Raw genomic sequence first — 17,659 nt, 5'->3', positions numbered from 1 at the left:
ATTTTGGCTTGTTATTCGTCCCACTAAGCATCCCTATGGATTCACTTTATTGTAGCTTTCATGTTTTATTGGATGAGTACTTGTAGTACGTTTGTAATAATTATGAGGTGAATTCCTTTTAACAACTAGTTGGATTTGTGTGAATTATGCATTTGCCAGGGCTTCCTGTTAAATGTCAGTTGTACTAATTCTATTGATTGAAGAGTTCTTGATACTGATTTTGGCTGCCTGAAACTTGTTCTTTACCGCCAACAGGGAGTAATTTTACAAATTGGCAAGCTAACTTAAATATTTTTTCTGATATGTATGCTTGTGTGTATATATCCACATATGAAAATTTTATTCATATATATAAATTGATATGTATGAATATATGGTATTTGCTTATGTAAATGACAAGTACATATGTATATATTTGTTTTAGTTGTTAGCAAATGAATGCTAAACCATATATTACACATTGAAGATAGCATATTTGGTTCCAACCAGCTTCCAGTTGCATATATTAATTTGAAATTCCAATGGTCAATGAGCATCATGAGTTAAGTCACGGGAATACTTTAGTAGGAGCTGTTATGTCAGTTGGCTGGTCAGCTTTGTATCACATTTAAGTGATTCCTTACGCATTTGTCTGACGGATAACATTAAAGCATGCATGTGCTTGCAAAATTGGAAAAAAATGCGCCCAATATAGTAAAAAGAAGGAAATGCACATGGGTAGATTGATTAAGAGATACAGCTTTTTTCCAGCCTTCTATAAAAATTTTACAGCCTTTTTTTTTGGCTGCGTGCAATGGCAAATTTGTCATTGGTTAAGCTACCGATACTATTATTTCATACATAGATTTGAATTATTTTTTTTATCACCAAAAGCGTTATAGGAATTACTTATAAAGTGTCGGTAGGAATTACTCACTCATATATTCCTACCAAAACTTGCCAGACATTATTGTTATACTCAAGAAAACATCTTGTCAGCGATCCTTAGGGCAACGACATTATAGAGTTTCTGACATGTGAGTATTTTTAAAACCTCGCAACTGCAATTTTATCTAAGCTTCCTAAAGGTAAACTTTTTTGCTTTCATGTTTAAAGGCAAGTAGTTTATTTGACAAACTCATTACAAGAATTTTGGGTTGGCTATGAAAGCTTCCACTTATTGGTCACAGTATTGAACCAGAAAATTTTTTCCATTAGTTGTGTTATAGCTAATAGAACTTCCTTTTAATTTGTAAAGACAACACCTAGCAATTTTTCTTGGTTGCTCAAATGTTTGGCGGTTCAAAATTTTCCATTGCCTTCATGTTCGTCTTTATTTTAAGGTTATTTTTTGTAGACACGATGCATCCAATAATATTCGGATAAGAATAAATAATAAGTGGCATTATTTGAGTTTATCAAATAAAATATTATAGGATGTGAAAAATCCACTAATGACATATAATGTATTAAGCAGAGAATTTTATTTATACAAAATATTTATTGTTATAAGTTCCCCATGTTTGGTATACATAATTGATATATACATTGCTCTAAGTTTAGTGTGCGAGATTGTGACACAAGGTGCATGGATAACATTTGAAATGCTCGTCTCTCATCGTCGAATATATATTACGATGACGACGACGAGGATTGGCAACTAATCCAGTGGGCAACGGTTATACTCTTCAATCCCGTGGCGGAAAGAGCAGCTGGATACATCATGCTTCTACCATGTAGAAATAGCGGGGTGAGCTTATGTACAAGAAATTATCCACAACCATACAGCAAGAGTGCTTGAGAACTGCAGAATTACCGTGGATTCTTTCATGCGTTTATGTGAAATTTTAGTGAGCGGGGGATATGTACCGCAGAACCCCCATAAAAGAGTCCATATAAAAGAGACATTATGTATGACTTTAGTTATGTTAAGCCACAATCCTCGTATGCATTGCTTTGCTGAGCGATTCCAGCACTCCTCGGAGACCATATGCAGGAATATTCATGAGGTGGTGCGGGGGCTATGTGAGTTAGGAGAACATCTCATTCGTCCTAGACATCAAAACGAGATCCATTCAAAAATTTACATGGATCGACAATTCGCTAATTGGTTCATGGTACTTTAATTCTACTAATATAATTTGTACAAGTCAAGTGCAATTTTTTCGCTCGTATAGCAAACTCTTTCTTTCAGTTACCTTTATTTCACATATATGCAATTGCTTACATAGGAAGTAATCCATATTTCAAATCTTTAGAACGCTGTAGGTGCAATGGATGGGACGCATGTTCCAGCACATCCTCCACCTGGAGAGCAAGTGGCATAAGTGAATAGGCATGGACAAGCAACTCAAAACGTTTTAGCTATATGTGATTTTGATATGCGATTTTCATATATTTATGCTGGTTGGGAAGGGAGTGCACGCGATACACGTGTCTTGGATGGAGCACTAATAGGGCCAACACATTTTTCAATACCTCCAACAGGTGCACTCGAGATGTTATCAATTAAATATGGCAATAAATATTATAATTATAAAATTAGTCTAGTAGGATGAAATGTTTTTGACCACCAATATTTTTATCCCATAGGAAAATGCTATCTTGTTGACTCTGCATACAGAAACATTCCCGGATTTCTTGTTCCATATCATGGAACACCTCAACAACCTACACAGGGACGATGGGGATTTTCCTCACCACGACAACTTTTCAATAGTCGGCATTCATCGCTTCGAAACGTAATTGAAAGATGCTTTGGGGTGCTAAAAGAGAGATTCAACATTCTTCGTAGATCTGTACCCAATTTTTATATGACCACGCAAATAAATGTAGTCATAGCCTGTTGTACTCTACGCAATTTTATCCACAATGAATTGCCAAAGGATGACATTTTCAATGACCATGAACAAGAGATGGAGGTCGAGGGAAAAGGTGGGGTGCCACCAATGCCAGAAATTCAACCCCTATCAGCCTCTCAACAACAGATCAACGAATGGCATGAAATGAAGGATGAACCGGCAAATGGAATGTGGAATGCCTATCGGAGACGAAGTGGTTAGGAATCAATAAGTGATAACAATGTTATAATTTCAGTAGTCAAGTATCGGTAATTATGAACCTCTTATGCATTACGCTTATTTGAGTCAACTAGTTCAATCCTTTGGCAATTGTATGGGTTTGCTTTACTTGGTGCAGGTTTGGTGAGCCTTAATCCAATATTTCTTTTTTCTATGTTTTGAATGTAGTCAAAAAGTTTCCCATGAATTCCCCCGATTTTGAATCTCAACTTTTTTTTAATCTCATAACAGAAGCACTATCAATTATACGAACTTAGCATAGCTGTTGCCTGTCTCCGTGGTCCAAATATTCTTATATGGTGAGGATGTCTAATTTATATTGGTCAACTAAAATAAATCAATACTTCCATGTACAGAATATACAATCCAAACAGGAATCCTACTTAGTATTCTGCCAAAATTGACTATCCAAACGAGATTGCGTTATTCTATTTCCGGTTAATACCTTTGACCGGGAAACAAATAATTATTCATTGGAATACTAATAATCCATACATAACCAAAACACTATCTATATCTTTCTAGATGGTAATTCTGACGTAACATACAACTGAAACATGCAATTTGAAAACCAAGAAAACAAGTGAATTAATTAATAAAAAATAGTTCAAATAATATATGCAAGAGGTGTTTTCAACCTAAGTCTCCTTTTTTCCTTAGAATTTTAATTTATTTTAATTATATAAAACTACCTTAAATCTTCATGCTACATAGTTACTATGTGTGTGTTTATCAATTAATAATATTTCTTGAATAGATATGTTAAAAAAACCTAATATACTATCATAATTTAAATACCTACTAAATTTATATATGACTAAATTGAAAATGATATAAATGACTGTGATAAAGAAAGAAATAATAATAATCAAAATTATTCATTTTGGCAGCACTATGATAAAAATAACTTAGCACAATACCAAAATTATAATAGCTATTTAAATTCAAGTAGTAACATCAAAATCCAACCCTTCTATTAAAAAACTAAATGACATTAAATTAGAAAAAGAAACCAAAACATTCCAAATCATTCAAATTGAAACAATTTGATATTAGCAAAATTAACTAATAAATTAAAAATAGAAACAACATTGCTCCAATTTCAATTTACCAACACTGACTGAAGTATGTATATTCTATCCAAATAAAATAAGTAGAAGTAATTAGCAAATGGTTCAAATTCAAAGTCATAATTCTAAAAAGAGCAAAAGGCCAAAATAGTTCCTAAACTATTTATCAAAAGGTTTCTAAACTTTAATTGTGACTAATTTAGTCTCTCAACTACATTAGCCTTACCAATCTAGTCCTTTTTGGCTTGAGCCACCAATCACAAAAATTCTATAGGTGGACGAAGGGACAAAACAGGAAGCCTACATTCCAATTCTCATTAAAATCATTACAAAGAAAAAAGCTTTGGCGGGACAAATTTTTTAAAAGAATTTGGGCAAAGTTTGGCCCGAATTACAAGCATTCCAAGATAACAATGCTACACATAAACATCCCTAAATCAATAACAATTATAAAGAATAATTACAGCAGTCACCAAGTTTAGTACATAATTCATTCATCAATAAAATAGTTGATAAAGCATAAAATTCTAGTTACCACTATACAAGTCTATGCGGGACCAAAATAATGTCGACATTCAATTTCAGTAAAAAATCACCAAAAATATGCATCACTATGGCAAGTTATAAGGCCACAAATATATGTCAAAGGTTTATAATTACAATAAAATTTCTTACCAAAATTTTTTTAAAGATTTTAATGAGACCTAGAATGTAGACTTTCTTTTTTGCCCCACTATCCACCGAAGGAATTTTGTGTCATTGGTAGCTCATCCCAAAAAAGACTAGATTGGCCAGGTATATATGGTCTAATATATATATATATATATATATATCATTTCAATAGTGAAATTACATATATATATCACAAATATTTTTATTATTTATTAAGAAAAATGATTATTAATTCTTTTTTAAAGAATGAAATAATTACTTTTTATTTTTTTAAGTGTGAGTAGGTTCGACTTCAAACTTGACTTGGTTCGTTTGTAGCTCTATCTCTTACTTCAACTAGTGCTCATTCTATATTGGTTCGACAAATTCTCTTGAAAGCACTGATTGCTCATTGCATCACAAGATATAATTTTTTTTTTAATGTTTGGTACAATGTCAAATTAACTTTTTTTGAATTATAGTAAAATTAAATTCTTTTTTTCTTTAATTTCAAAACTTCAACTTTTGACTTAACAAACTACTAGAAAAAAAAAGAAGAAAACTAACACTTTAGACTTTAACTACTACTCATCCACATTAGTTGGACAAATCCTTTTAAATGACCAAAGTGATTCTTCTTAAAAGAGCCAACTCTACTGTACACCACCAAATTTGTATTATTTTTTCACTTTGCACCTTAAATTCTCAATTTTGAATACTCTACATTCTAGACTCACGAGTTTATCCTATTTAAATCCAATTAATGACAACTTTAGTGGAATTAATAGCATAGAGGACCCAATAAATTAATGACAATGTGTTAAAAATGGTTAAAAAGTGCTAAGGTATTATAGTAAAAATAAAGCAGTACATTATCGTTAATTTACACTAATGACTTTGACTATATAAATCAATGACAAGGTACTAAAAGTGGTCAAAAAAAGTTAAAGAATCGTAATTAGAACAAAATGGTACATTATCATTGATTTTCACTATCCTTTATCTCATTAATTTTATGATTGGGAGTGGGAGAGGGTACAAAGTATCTAAAATTAAGAGTTTACGGTACAAATTGTCCAAAATCAAAATTTAGAGCGCAAATAAGAAAGTGGTACAAGTTTAAGAATGCAAAGTGGAGTTAGTTCGTGTTAAAATGACCAACTGCTCAGTTATTTAGACCCCAAATCGCAAACAATAGGGTCTAATAAAGACGCATAATTTGTAATTGATCTAAGGCCCCGTTTGGCACCTGAGTTTTTTGGAAATTTGTCTAAAACTTTACTGTAAATCACTGTAGAAATTATAGAAAAACTTTTAGATGGAAAACTTTTTTCCTTTTCATTTTCTTTTTTCTTTTTTTTTCTTTCTTTCTTTTTTCTTTTCTTTCCTCCCTTCCCACTTCTTCTCGTTTCCTCTTCCCCCTCCCCTCCCCTATTCCCTCTCCCGAAACTGCCAATGAAGCAGCAAAAGAAAACTTTTTTTTTTTGTATTTTTCTCTCCCCATCTCCTACCCGCCACCCCTCTTCTCCCTCTCCCTTTCCCTCTCTATCTCTCCTCTCTTCTGCCCTTCCCCCTCCCTCTTTCCTCACCCGCCGCTGCTTCACCTGCCGGCAGATGAAACAGCAACAGAAACCTTTTTTTGAAGAAATCAATTGGGATTCGCGTTTACACTTTACAGAGAAGGAACCAAAGAAAGGAAGAGTTGCGTACTTCTTCCTCAAGACGTGGGTATGAAAAACGAAAAAAAAGGAGTTAAAAATGAAATTGATGGGCTATTCGGACTTGGGATTAGGAAAGAAGTGCTTGTCTTTTAACGAGATTTTGACTTGGTACTCCTTGTCTGACCAAATTGCCATCCCCTTCTGTTTGACCAAATTGTTTGAGAGATGGGGGAGATAAATTATGAGCAAAAAAAGCTCGGGTTAGCCACAGAACTAAGGATGAACCGGAGATTCAGGGCTTTTTCCCCGCGAAGATTGAAATGAGAGGGAAAATTGGGAACAAAGAAATGACCCCAGTGCGGTTTGGTCTCACGACCAGATTGGCCAGAGGGGAAGGGGAAGGGGAAGGGGAAGAGTGGTGGGGGAAGAATGGTGGGAGGAGTGGAGGGAGAGGGAGAGGGAGAAAAAAAAAGGGAGGATCAAAATCGGGCAAAGGGGAGGATGGGGGGAGGAAGAGGGGGAGAGAGAAAGGAAAAAAAAAAAAAAAGACCGGCACCGGAAGAGGTGATCGGCGCAGGAATCGGCATCGGCCGGTGACAGAGGTGGTGGTGGGTTGGGGTGGGGGAGGAAGAAGAAGAAAATGGGAAGGGAAATTATTATTTTTTATGTGTTTTGGGTATTTTGAAGTGTGTAAGTAAAAAATTTTGAGAAAATTTTTTAGGTTACTGTAGTTAAAGTTGGTAAAAAACTAGTATAATACAAACTTAAGTAAAAACTCAAGTTCCAAACTGGCCGTAAATTGTACATGTTAATTTTTTTAAAAAATAAAACGTTTTTAAAGACCATGTTAGATTGCCATGAGTAATAACGCATAATAGTCGTTCTTTTGAAGAAGGATATTTTTGTAAACTATCAACTAAATTACATGTTTGGACTAAAATAAAAACAACATAATGTAAAAGTATAATATAAACTTTGATGTAACATATCAGAAATTTTCTTTTTAAAATTATGGCTCCATCCTTTTTTTTTGCAAGGATTTAATTAATATCTATATATCTTTATTTTCATAAAATTCGCTAACAAACTAATTTCTAAATTGTAAAACCAATTCCATAAAAATTAACTTTTGCAACTAATTATACACCCATAAAGTATGTGATTCTCAATTAATAATTGAAAAAATTGGAGTCACAATAGCCCCCTTATGCAATTTTGGTACCTAAACTTTGACGCATAGTCCCCAAATTTTGGACGAAAACAAATTTGGTACCCGAACTTTCAAATTTTGAGCACATTAAGTACCCTTGACGATTTTTTCCCAAATTGTTCACGTGTCCGGCCAAAATGGAATAAAAAAATCAAAAATGCAGTTTTGGTACCTAAACTTTGACGCACGAGCGGTTTTAGTCCCCAAATTTTGGACGAAAACAAATTTGGTAACTTTCAAATTTTCATTAAGTACCCTTGACGATTTTTTCCCAAATTATTATTATGACAGTCACGTGTCCGGCCACAATTGTATAAAAAAAGGCCCAAAAAATATCAAATGCCATTCTAATACTAAGTATTAAATTTAAGGACTAATAGCGTAATAAAGAAAAAATCCAAGGACTAAATAACATCACATGAGTCAACAAAACCCAAGAACCGATACAAATGAGCTCCAATTCCAGACAAATGATATTCTGTACTGGAATTGGAGCTCATTTGTATCGGTTCTTGGGTTTTGTTGACTCATGTGATGTTATTTAGTCCTTGGATTTTTTCTTTATTACGCTATTAGTCCTTAAATTTAATACTTAGTATTAGAATGGCATTTGATATTTTTTGGGCCTTTTTTTATACAATTGTGGCCGGACACGTGACTGTCATATGGCTTTTTTCGATAATAATTTGGGAAAAAATCGTCAAGGGTACTTAATGTGCTCAAAATTTGAAAGTTCGGGTACCAAATTTGTTTTCGTCCAAAATTTGGGGACTAAAACCGCTCGTGCATCAAAGTTTAGGTACCAAAACTGCATTTTTGACCTTTTTTAATTCCATTTTGGCCGGACACGTGACAGTCACATGGCTTTTTCCGGTAATAATTTGGGAAAAAATCGTCAAGGGTACTTAATGTGCTCAAAATTTGAAAGTTCGGGTACCAAATTTGTTTTCGTCCAAAATTTGGGGACTAAAACCGCTCGTGCGTCAAAGTTTAGGTACCAAAATTGCATTTTTCTCAAAAAAAAAAGTGAGGTCACAAAATATAGTCCTAGTCTTATACTATGCTTGAACGAGAAGGATCCATCTAGATCCTAGAGGCTCCAGGATCCTCACCTGATTCCTGCCCCATTGTATAAAAGCATCTTCCCCGCTTTCCCCGTTCTCGTTCTTCTTCTTCCTATTCCTCCATCACTTCCCAGTTCTCAACTCTTGCTTCTCTCTTTCTTCATTCCTTTGCCGCCAGCCACCGAGAGATCAACGGCGTTGGAGTCTACATCGGAAGCCCTCTACTCACAGGTACACCGGAAAACAGCTGGGATATTTGCTCGATTAGTTGAGTTTTTTTTACTGCTGATAAACTCTGGTTAACGAATGGCGTCAGTTAATTAAGGTCTCGAGCTTTTAGTAGAACTGCAATGAATGGTTTTTTATTCTTCTTTTGCTGGTTATTGTTTGGTGATAGTCTTGCTTTAGTCATTGTTCAAGGTCTGAAAAAATCGGTCCGGTTGGTTGGTTGGTTTTTAATGGGTTTTGAGATTAAGGTTTTTTTTTTTTTAAATGAATTTGTGAATGGAAATAAATGGGTTTGAAATTTTGATAGAGATTGAAAATAAGGGCATCCCAGTTGATGAATCTGTCCTACAATCGTCTCCTGTACCTTTGTATGCCTTCTTTTAGAGGTTAGTAGTTGATCGATAAAGGAAAGAATGTGATGAAACCACTAACCGAGTTCCAATACCTGGTCCTTTATTAGCGCGAATGGCTTCTCCTTCCTTGCTTAAGGAAGCAAGCATCGGTCGCCCTTCTAATTCCCCTTCTTCTTCTCTCCCTCTTTTTAAGGGTTTTTGAAGAGACAAGTTTGGGCTAAAGATTGGTCTGGGGATGAGTTCCTTGTTGGTTTTGGTGTTTTTATTTGACGGGGATTTTGTTAGATGGGTAAAGCGTCCTGAGTTGAAACCTGTTTTATTCTCACTGATATCCACCTGAGTTGTTCTGAGTAATTTGCCACTGATTCTCTCCAACCATGTGAACTTGTCTGAGTTCCTACTTAGTTGAGGGTTGAAAAGGTGTCTAAAGATGAGAGCAATTTGCTACTGATTCTGGAGTCTCCAACTTCAGGGAATTGTGGATGGCACATGAACTTGGTAGACTCCTACTTAGTTGAGTTTTTATCCAGTTTGAAAACGTGTCTAAAGATGATTTTGAGGGATAATTACCAGCCAATTGAAGAATATCATTTGAAAAATAAATTATAAACCTCTTTTCTTGCTGTGTTTACAGATGGCATTTTTTTCCTAATGATGCTTATGCATAGATTTGCCCCTTGTCTAAGTACAGGGTTTGTATCTCCAGCAATACTTATCTTTGTCCCTTTCCCTTCTGTCAATTAGTATTTCTATTCACTCCACCTAGATTTGAATTCTTGTGCTTCTTTGTGTACATATACATTTATGTATTGCATGTTGCGTTTTCCGATTAGCATAGAGGCTAAGCATTTTGATTTTATGCTTATCGTTTTTGTCCTTCATTCATTAGGCATTGGTTTGAGAGTGTTTTAAGTTTGGCAATGGAAACTGGAGGTAATTCCTTACCATCTGGACCAGATGGGGTGAAAAGGAAAGTCAGTTACTTCTATGACCCGGAGATTGGGAACTACTATTATGGGCAAGGTCATCCAATGAAACCTCACAGAATTCGGATGACACATGCTCTTCTTGCACATTATGGGTTGCTGCAGCATATGCATGTTTTAAAGCCCAATCCTGCCAGGGAAAAGGATCTCTGCAGGTTTCATGCAGACGATTATGTTTCTTTCTTGCGTTGTATAACTCCTGAAACTCAGCAAGATCAGTTGAGGCAGCTTAAAAGATTTAATGTTGGTGAGGATTGTCCTGTTTTTGATGGTCTGTACTCATTCTGTCAAACATATGCTGGAGGCTCTGTGGGTGGGGCTGTGAAGTTGAACCATGGACATTGTGATATTGCTGTAAATTGGGCTGGTGGGTTGCATCATGCTAAGAAATGTGAGGCTTCGGGTTTCTGCTATGTGAATGATATAGTGCTTGCAATTTTGGAACTTCTTAAAGTGCATGAGGTTGGTTGGTTTTTTAATTCCTTACTTCATGGTCTTAACTAGTTATGACTTGTCTAAATGGCTAATGAAGCCTTTACTTTTTATATCTATGGTATAAAAAACGTAGAGATTATGAAAGTGTATTAATGTTTCAGTTGTTGCATCAGTTGGCATGTGTTTTTGGCTTGCTTCTATGGCCAGTGTATACTTTGTGTATTCTATTTCTGGCATTTATTTCAGGTGATTTATAATGCCCTAAAGTGGCTAATTTGGATAAACTAGATAGCTGAAGCTTGTTTCTGAGTCAACTATAATTGTGTAGAGCTCCCTTGCCATGACTATTGTAGAAAATTTGAAAGTTGTTTTATTTCAATGTGTAAAAATTATCTTGCAAAATATGGTTTTTGTCAGGGCATTTCATATAATGCTGAAATTGACATGTTCTGATTGGTACAAGTGAATGAGATCCAGTTTAAAGAACTATATACCCTTTGTTTGAATTTGTTGACTGTGTCCTTTCTCTCCATTAACCCCTTTTATTTTTGTGGGGGTTTCTTCTCATGAATTGGATTACTGTAATCCAATTTTTTGATTGGGAAATGAGCTTCTAAATTTTCTGCAGGACCTGTTCCATTTTTCTGTGTATGCTGAAGGTACCAGGTCGACAATTAAAATACGGTTTTTGATTGAGTATGGAAATGAGCTTCTAAAATGCTTTCTGCAGGCCTGTTCCATTTATTATGCTGAAGGTACCAGGTCGACAATTAAAATACGGTTTGTTGAGATGTAGATTATGATATTAATTGATTAAATCTTCTGGTATTCTATTTCTGGCTGCCATAAAGTGGCTAATTTGGATAAACTAGATAGCTGAAGCTTGTTTCTGAGTCAACTATAATTGTGTAGAGCTCCCTGGCCATGACTATTGTAGAAAATTTGAATGTTGTTTTATTTCAATGTGTAAAAATTATATGCAAAATATGGTTTTTGTCAGGGCATTTCATATAATGCTGAAATTGACATGCTCTGATTGGTACAAGTGAATGGGGTTTGAATTTGTTAATTAAATTTTTGTGGGGGTTTCTTCTCATGAATTGGATTACTGCCAATTTTTTGATTGGGAAATGAGCTTCTAAATTTTCTGCAGGACCTGTTCCATTTTTCTGTGTATGCTGAAGGTACCAGGTCGACAATTAAAATACGGTTTGTTGAGATGTTATGATATTAATTGATTAAATCTTCTGGCTTTGTTGGTAGGCTTGTACTTTATCTTTGCTATGCTGAACTCTATTTTTTGGAATTTAATAAGCTTGCTGCCTGCCATTGATTGTGCTATATTTTAGGAAAGTGGTGCATTATGAAATGAATTTTCAAAATTGATATTTTGTAGTATACTCTCCATTTTGACCTGGTCCTTTTGGGTTGTTCTAAAAATAAAAGGAGGAGGATAAGCTTCTTAACATGCCAAAGCTACCTGTGATGCAAGGACAAACTTCGAATTTGAATGATATTATGGTTTTAGGATATGCCTAGGCATTTGGTTTGCCTTTTTAGCCCTAAACTGTAATCTTAGTTATTCTAGTTACCATGTTCAGGATATTTTAATGAGACTTGAATCCTTTATAGTGGGTATAAACATCCTTGTCTTCCTGTATAAATGATAAAACATATAGAATTGTGGCTTGAGAACTTCTATGCACCTGGTTTCCAGAGAAGGATATGGTGGGGGTTAAAAATTCACCATCTAGGTAATGGATGTATTCTATTTTTCTTCTTTTTTCTCCCCCTTTTCTTTTGGACAGGAGAGTTGAGTAATAAACTAGTTACACTTTTTAGCCACTAAATTTTTTTCTCTTAATTTAGATTCTAAATTCAAGGTAGGGAGAATACAGTCATCCCTTTTTTTGGCCAGTCATTTGGTGTTTCACCTCTTCAAATCCTTCTATTTGGGTTGGAAGACCCCTACCCTTCACCTCCCATCTGAACAAGGGGAAGCTAGTTTTTGCACTGACTTTTGCTACCTCTCCTCACTTTGACCTTTTCTATAGAAATTATAAGATTAGTTTTCATGGTGACTAAAGTTGCCTTTCGGACCATTTGAAAAAGTTTTACTTTTACATGCTGGGTGGTGTGAAGGTAATAGGTATTAATGAACAATATGTATTAGGATCTATAAATTTCAACTAATTATGATATGCATTTCATTCTTGTGCAATAACTATCTCATCGCATTACCTGATTTGTCTTGTTGTAATCTGTTATGCAGCGTGTTTTGTATGTTGACATTGATATTCATCACGGGGATGGTGTTGAAGAGGCATTTTATACTACAGACAGGGTCATGACTGTTTCATTTCATAAATTTGGAGATTACTTTCCTGGTACTGGGGATTTACGAGACCTTGGATTTGGAAAGGGGAAGTATTACTCTCTTAATGTTCCACTAGATGATGGAATTGATGATGACAGCTATCAATCTTTGTTCAAGCCAATAATGGGCAAAGTGATGGAGGTTTTTAGGCCTGGTGCAGTGGTCTTGCAATGTGGTGCTGACTCCTTGTCTGGAGACAGGTTGGGTTGCTTTAACTTGTCAATTAAGGGTCATGCAGAATGTGTAAGATACATGAGATCATTTAATGTCCCACTGCTGTTGCTCGGTGGAGGTGGCTACACAATACGTAATGTTGCTCGTTGCTGGTGTTACGAGGTAATACATGCTACTTTTGCTTGAAATCAACTTGTCACAATATGTTGGAAGCCTCATTTCTGCTTTTCAATTTTATATTTTCTCTTAACTAGTTTTGATAAACATCTCCTTGATGTAATTGTTGGAATGTAGTAGCTATCCTTGTATGTTTTCCCATATAAGACTTGTGAAATCCATCGAGGCCATGAAACAACTGCATTGACTTTGGAAAAAAGTGGCTTAAACTTGAAGGATGTGATATACTAAATTAATGTTTTCCGTAAAGATGAACTATACAGTAGGCGTATTACCCAAATGAAACAGTTATATGCATGCTTGGAGGGTTTGTTCCAATCCAGTACTATACTGTCATAGCAGTTTGTGAGCACAGACTTGCTACTGCTGTGAGTTTCCATGCATGCGTATGCATGTGTATGAGATAGAAGGGGGGTTTTTTTTTGGGGGGGGGGGAGAGAACGGTATATTCTGCTTTTTAAATCATTTAGCTGGCATTAAAAGTCACAAACATGAGATATTTCCTCCCATGCTTTTTCCCACCCAAGGACCAAACAAAGAAACCTAACTGTCACACTTAATTTCTTGCTTATGCTTAGCATGTAGGAAATTTGAAGTTATCTGCGGGAACTACACAATCATATCAAGATTATTTATTGATGTACCTTACTTTGCTTTCGACATATTTGATTTGAGTAAGGACGGAAGTAATTCATCATCTTTATTGTTAAAAATGAATGTTTTACCTTTGGATGTTCTGAGTGGCATCCTTTTTTAGTATTAGAGAAGCATTAGTCAGGTGAAGTTAAGGTTGGTCTTGTCTTCCTGCAATTATAGAGGGCGATTATGAGCTCTTGGGCTTAATGGGTATACAGAAAACATTTTCTAGGAATTCGAGGGATTTCTAATTGTGACACATCTATCGGGTCCATGCTGAATTATTTTTGTGGTTTCAACCTTAAAATTGATTAGTTTTATTCCGCTGCTGTCTATTTTTCTTTCTGCGTATATTTAGGTTTACTGTTTTCACATAGAACTCTTCATTCACATTGTGCAAAAAACTTGTTTTACCTCCCCCCCCCCCCCCCCCCCCCTCTTTTTTGTTTTGTGAATCACCTTCACTGAAATATTAGTGTGCCAAAGTGGTCATGATGAGAATGTGGCAAAAAATTGGGAGCATATCTCTTCTGAAACTCACCCTGTCAAGCAGGCAAAAAAAGAAAATACCAAAGGAATTTGTAGAAGCTTCAGCCAAAAGAACATCTGATAAAATGAAAAAGGAAAAGATTAGACATGTGGTTGCCTTACATCTTCTCTAACCTTTTTCTGCAGACTGGTGTCGCACTTGGAATGGAACTTGAAGACAAGATGCCCCAGCATGAATATTTTGAATATTTTGGTCCAGACTATACTCTTCATGTTGCCCCAAGTAACATGGAAAATAAAAATTCTCGTCAGATTTTAGAAGACATCCGAACAAAGCTTCTTGATAATCTCGCGAAACTTCAGCATGCACCCAGCGTGCCATTCCAGGAGCGACCCCCGGATACTGAACATCCTGAGGTTTGTTTTAGATACTGTCTTGTGTCCTACTTATGGCTTTTCTTGTTCTTTTAAAAGACAAATGTTCTGAAGTTTACTACGATCTTATTCTATGTAGTTTTACTTCGTATTTTTACTTCATCGTCTGAGTCTCACATGTGATATTGGTCATGGTTGCCTTTTGACTTGATGTCAAGGTTGAACCTCTTGAATATAGTTCTTAAATACTAATTTGACAATGTCTATTGACTTCACTTAAATTAACAGTAAATTTTTTGTATAGGAATAGCTAATATTGCCTTAACAGCAGAACAGTTGTATAAATGAATAACAAATATTGTCGTTATTTTAAGCCTTGGTCTTTTTTCATTCATTTTCCTTTTATGGGGTTGTCAGGAAGTAATCTTGATCACCACCCCAATTTTCTTCGCATTGCCTGTAGAGAAACTAGGAGAAATTGGCTTAGGCAAAATGCATTGACAAAGTGTTGCACTACCAGTGTCATTAGGGTAGCTTGACATTTTCACCTTATATAACTCAAGGCAGATACATTTCTTTACAAAATATTTTGATCTACTTGATGCACAATAACTCTTCCTTCTATGAGTGGAATAACAGTTTTCTTGCTTTGCTTGACTCAGGCGGATGAAGATCAAGATGAGGAAGATGGAAAATGGGATCCTGATTCTGATGTAAACATGGATGGAGATGATCGGTATGTTTTGCTTGAGTACTTTATCTTTTGTAAGTTTTTATCCTGAGTGTGCTTCTCAACAACAAAGTGTGCTGTGTCCTTTTATCCTACAGTGTTCCTTTGTCTAGTGGAGTGAAGAGGGAATATGTTGAGCCTGAATCAAAGGAAACGGTATGTTTTACTTTTACTTCAGCTTTATTCTAGAATAGTGCCCTATTGTAGAAAAACATGCTATAAAGTGATCATGTTGATATTCCGTCAGGAAATGCCATTGTCTTCTCAAGGATACAAAACTTAGAATTCCTTAATAGTCTTTTACTTAATGGGGGAAATTTGATACTTTACCGATTACCTCAAGTATATAATGCATTAGTTGCATGTATGTTGAGTTTTAAGGTTTTCTTTTTCCCCTTGCTTGGTGGTTGCCCTTGTAAGAAAGCTTGAAACAAAATTGAATTTGTTGTAGCAATCATCTAGTTATTATTGGAAATGGAACTGTTAACATTTGAAATGCCTATGAAATGATATGAAACTCATAATGTTTATGGTCTGTCTTGTTACATCTTTGTTGGCTTCCATGCCCACTTCCTATTTTACTAATTAGTGCTCCTTTGCATTTCAACTGTTAGCCATTGGACAATAAAGGAGATTTTTACTGTTCTGTCAATTGTTTCCTTCCTACTTTTATTGAAACAAGATGAGGTGACAGAAATCCAGAATACAGTTATCTTGGTGTGCATAAATCTCATAGGTTTGGTTTTTGATCTTTAATTTTATCCACCAAAAGAGCTTGTCTTGTAAAGAGTGTTAGCTATTGGTTGATAACCTTGTACATTCAGAAACATGAGTTTCTCTACAGACTAGTCCTGTTAATTCTGCAATCTGTAAGGGGGGAGGGATGGGTTGGGTGGTTCAAGCGAAGGGAGTGTAAGTGAGAGGTCCCGGGTTTGAGCCATTCCACCGATACTAAAAAAATAAATTCTGCAATCTGTAAGTGCTGTTTTCTTTTATTCATTCAGATTTTTTTCGTTTTAATATGACACACCTGCTAGAAGTTGGATTATTATTTCTTAGACATATATGGATTCAATTAATATTTTTTTCCCAACAAAATGGAGATTAAACTGGGGGGTGCTGGACTTTCTTTATGCTACTCTTTCCCGCTGAATAACCAGTTGTTGCTTTCCAATCTTCAGGATGATATGGATGAAGATGAGCGGCCAAGAGAAGCAGACCCAATGCTTACAGAGTCAGCTGGTTTAAAGGTGTATCCACATACTTCCATCTATAAAACAAGCGATCCATAATGCTAATGTTCATGTTTGCAATTGTTCATCAGGAACCAAATTCAGTATTTGCTGCTGTAGATGAACCAAATGTTAAATTGGAACCTGGAAATTCAAGTAAGCCATTTGATCAGCCTGTTGACAAGAATCCTTGACCTCGTACATGTTTTTGAAGTAGAGCTGGTGTATTTAATGTAAATCCTATTGCCTCTGTTTTGGCATGCTAGTGATTTAATTTGGTGCACTTGCTACTTCTGTAAGAATTCTTCTGTCTCCCATATACTTATCTTTACTTTTCACCTCTACCACGTATCCTCTCTTTTTGGGGTGCAAAAAATGTAAAACAGTTGAAAATATGGCATCTTGAGTTAAAAGTAGGAAATGGTTTTTAGGCAAAAGAGCCTAAGATGGCATGCTCTTAGCAACTGTCGATCTCTGCTACCATAACCTTTGGCTTTTTTGAGTAGACAAGTTTCACTGTAGTTTTTACTGCTGTACATTTAAATCATGTTGTATGTATGTGTCTATTAGTCCTGCTCATATTAGTAATGACTCGAGTTGATCTCTGCTGTTATCACCATAGTTAACCCACTGCCATGTTATAGTTCATGAATTGCACAGTTCAGCATTCTCTTATAGGTTCAGGTAGCTAGACCAACAAATGACTGTAAACCAGCAAGAAATGATCAGAAGGGGCTGCATTTAAGTTCCCC

General features: G+C 35.4%; 1 protein-coding gene across 1 annotated transcript; it reads left to right on the top strand.

Moving 5' to 3' along the window:
• Positions 1-8,754: 8,754 nt before the first annotated feature.
• Positions 8,755-17,371, top strand: LOC113777763 (histone deacetylase 19). Its single transcript, XM_027322958.1, has 8 exons — positions 8,755-8,946; positions 10,186-10,744; positions 12,990-13,430; positions 14,757-14,987; positions 15,608-15,681; positions 15,774-15,831; positions 16,857-16,925; positions 17,000-17,371. Exons 2-8 carry the CDS (start codon positions 10,217-10,219, stop codon positions 17,099-17,101), a joined length of 1,503 nt encoding a protein of 500 aa, XP_027178759.1. The 5' UTR covers positions 8,755-8,946; positions 10,186-10,216; the 3' UTR covers positions 17,102-17,371.
• Positions 17,372-17,659: the final 288 nt, after the last annotated feature.

This window comes from Coffea eugenioides, chromosome 7 (genome assembly GCF_003713205.1).
Source record: "Coffea eugenioides isolate CCC68of chromosome 7, Ceug_1.0, whole genome shotgun sequence".
NCBI lineage: Eukaryota > Viridiplantae > Streptophyta > Magnoliopsida > Gentianales > Rubiaceae > Coffea > Coffea eugenioides.
This window is presented reverse-complemented; position numbering and strand designations above follow the sequence as displayed.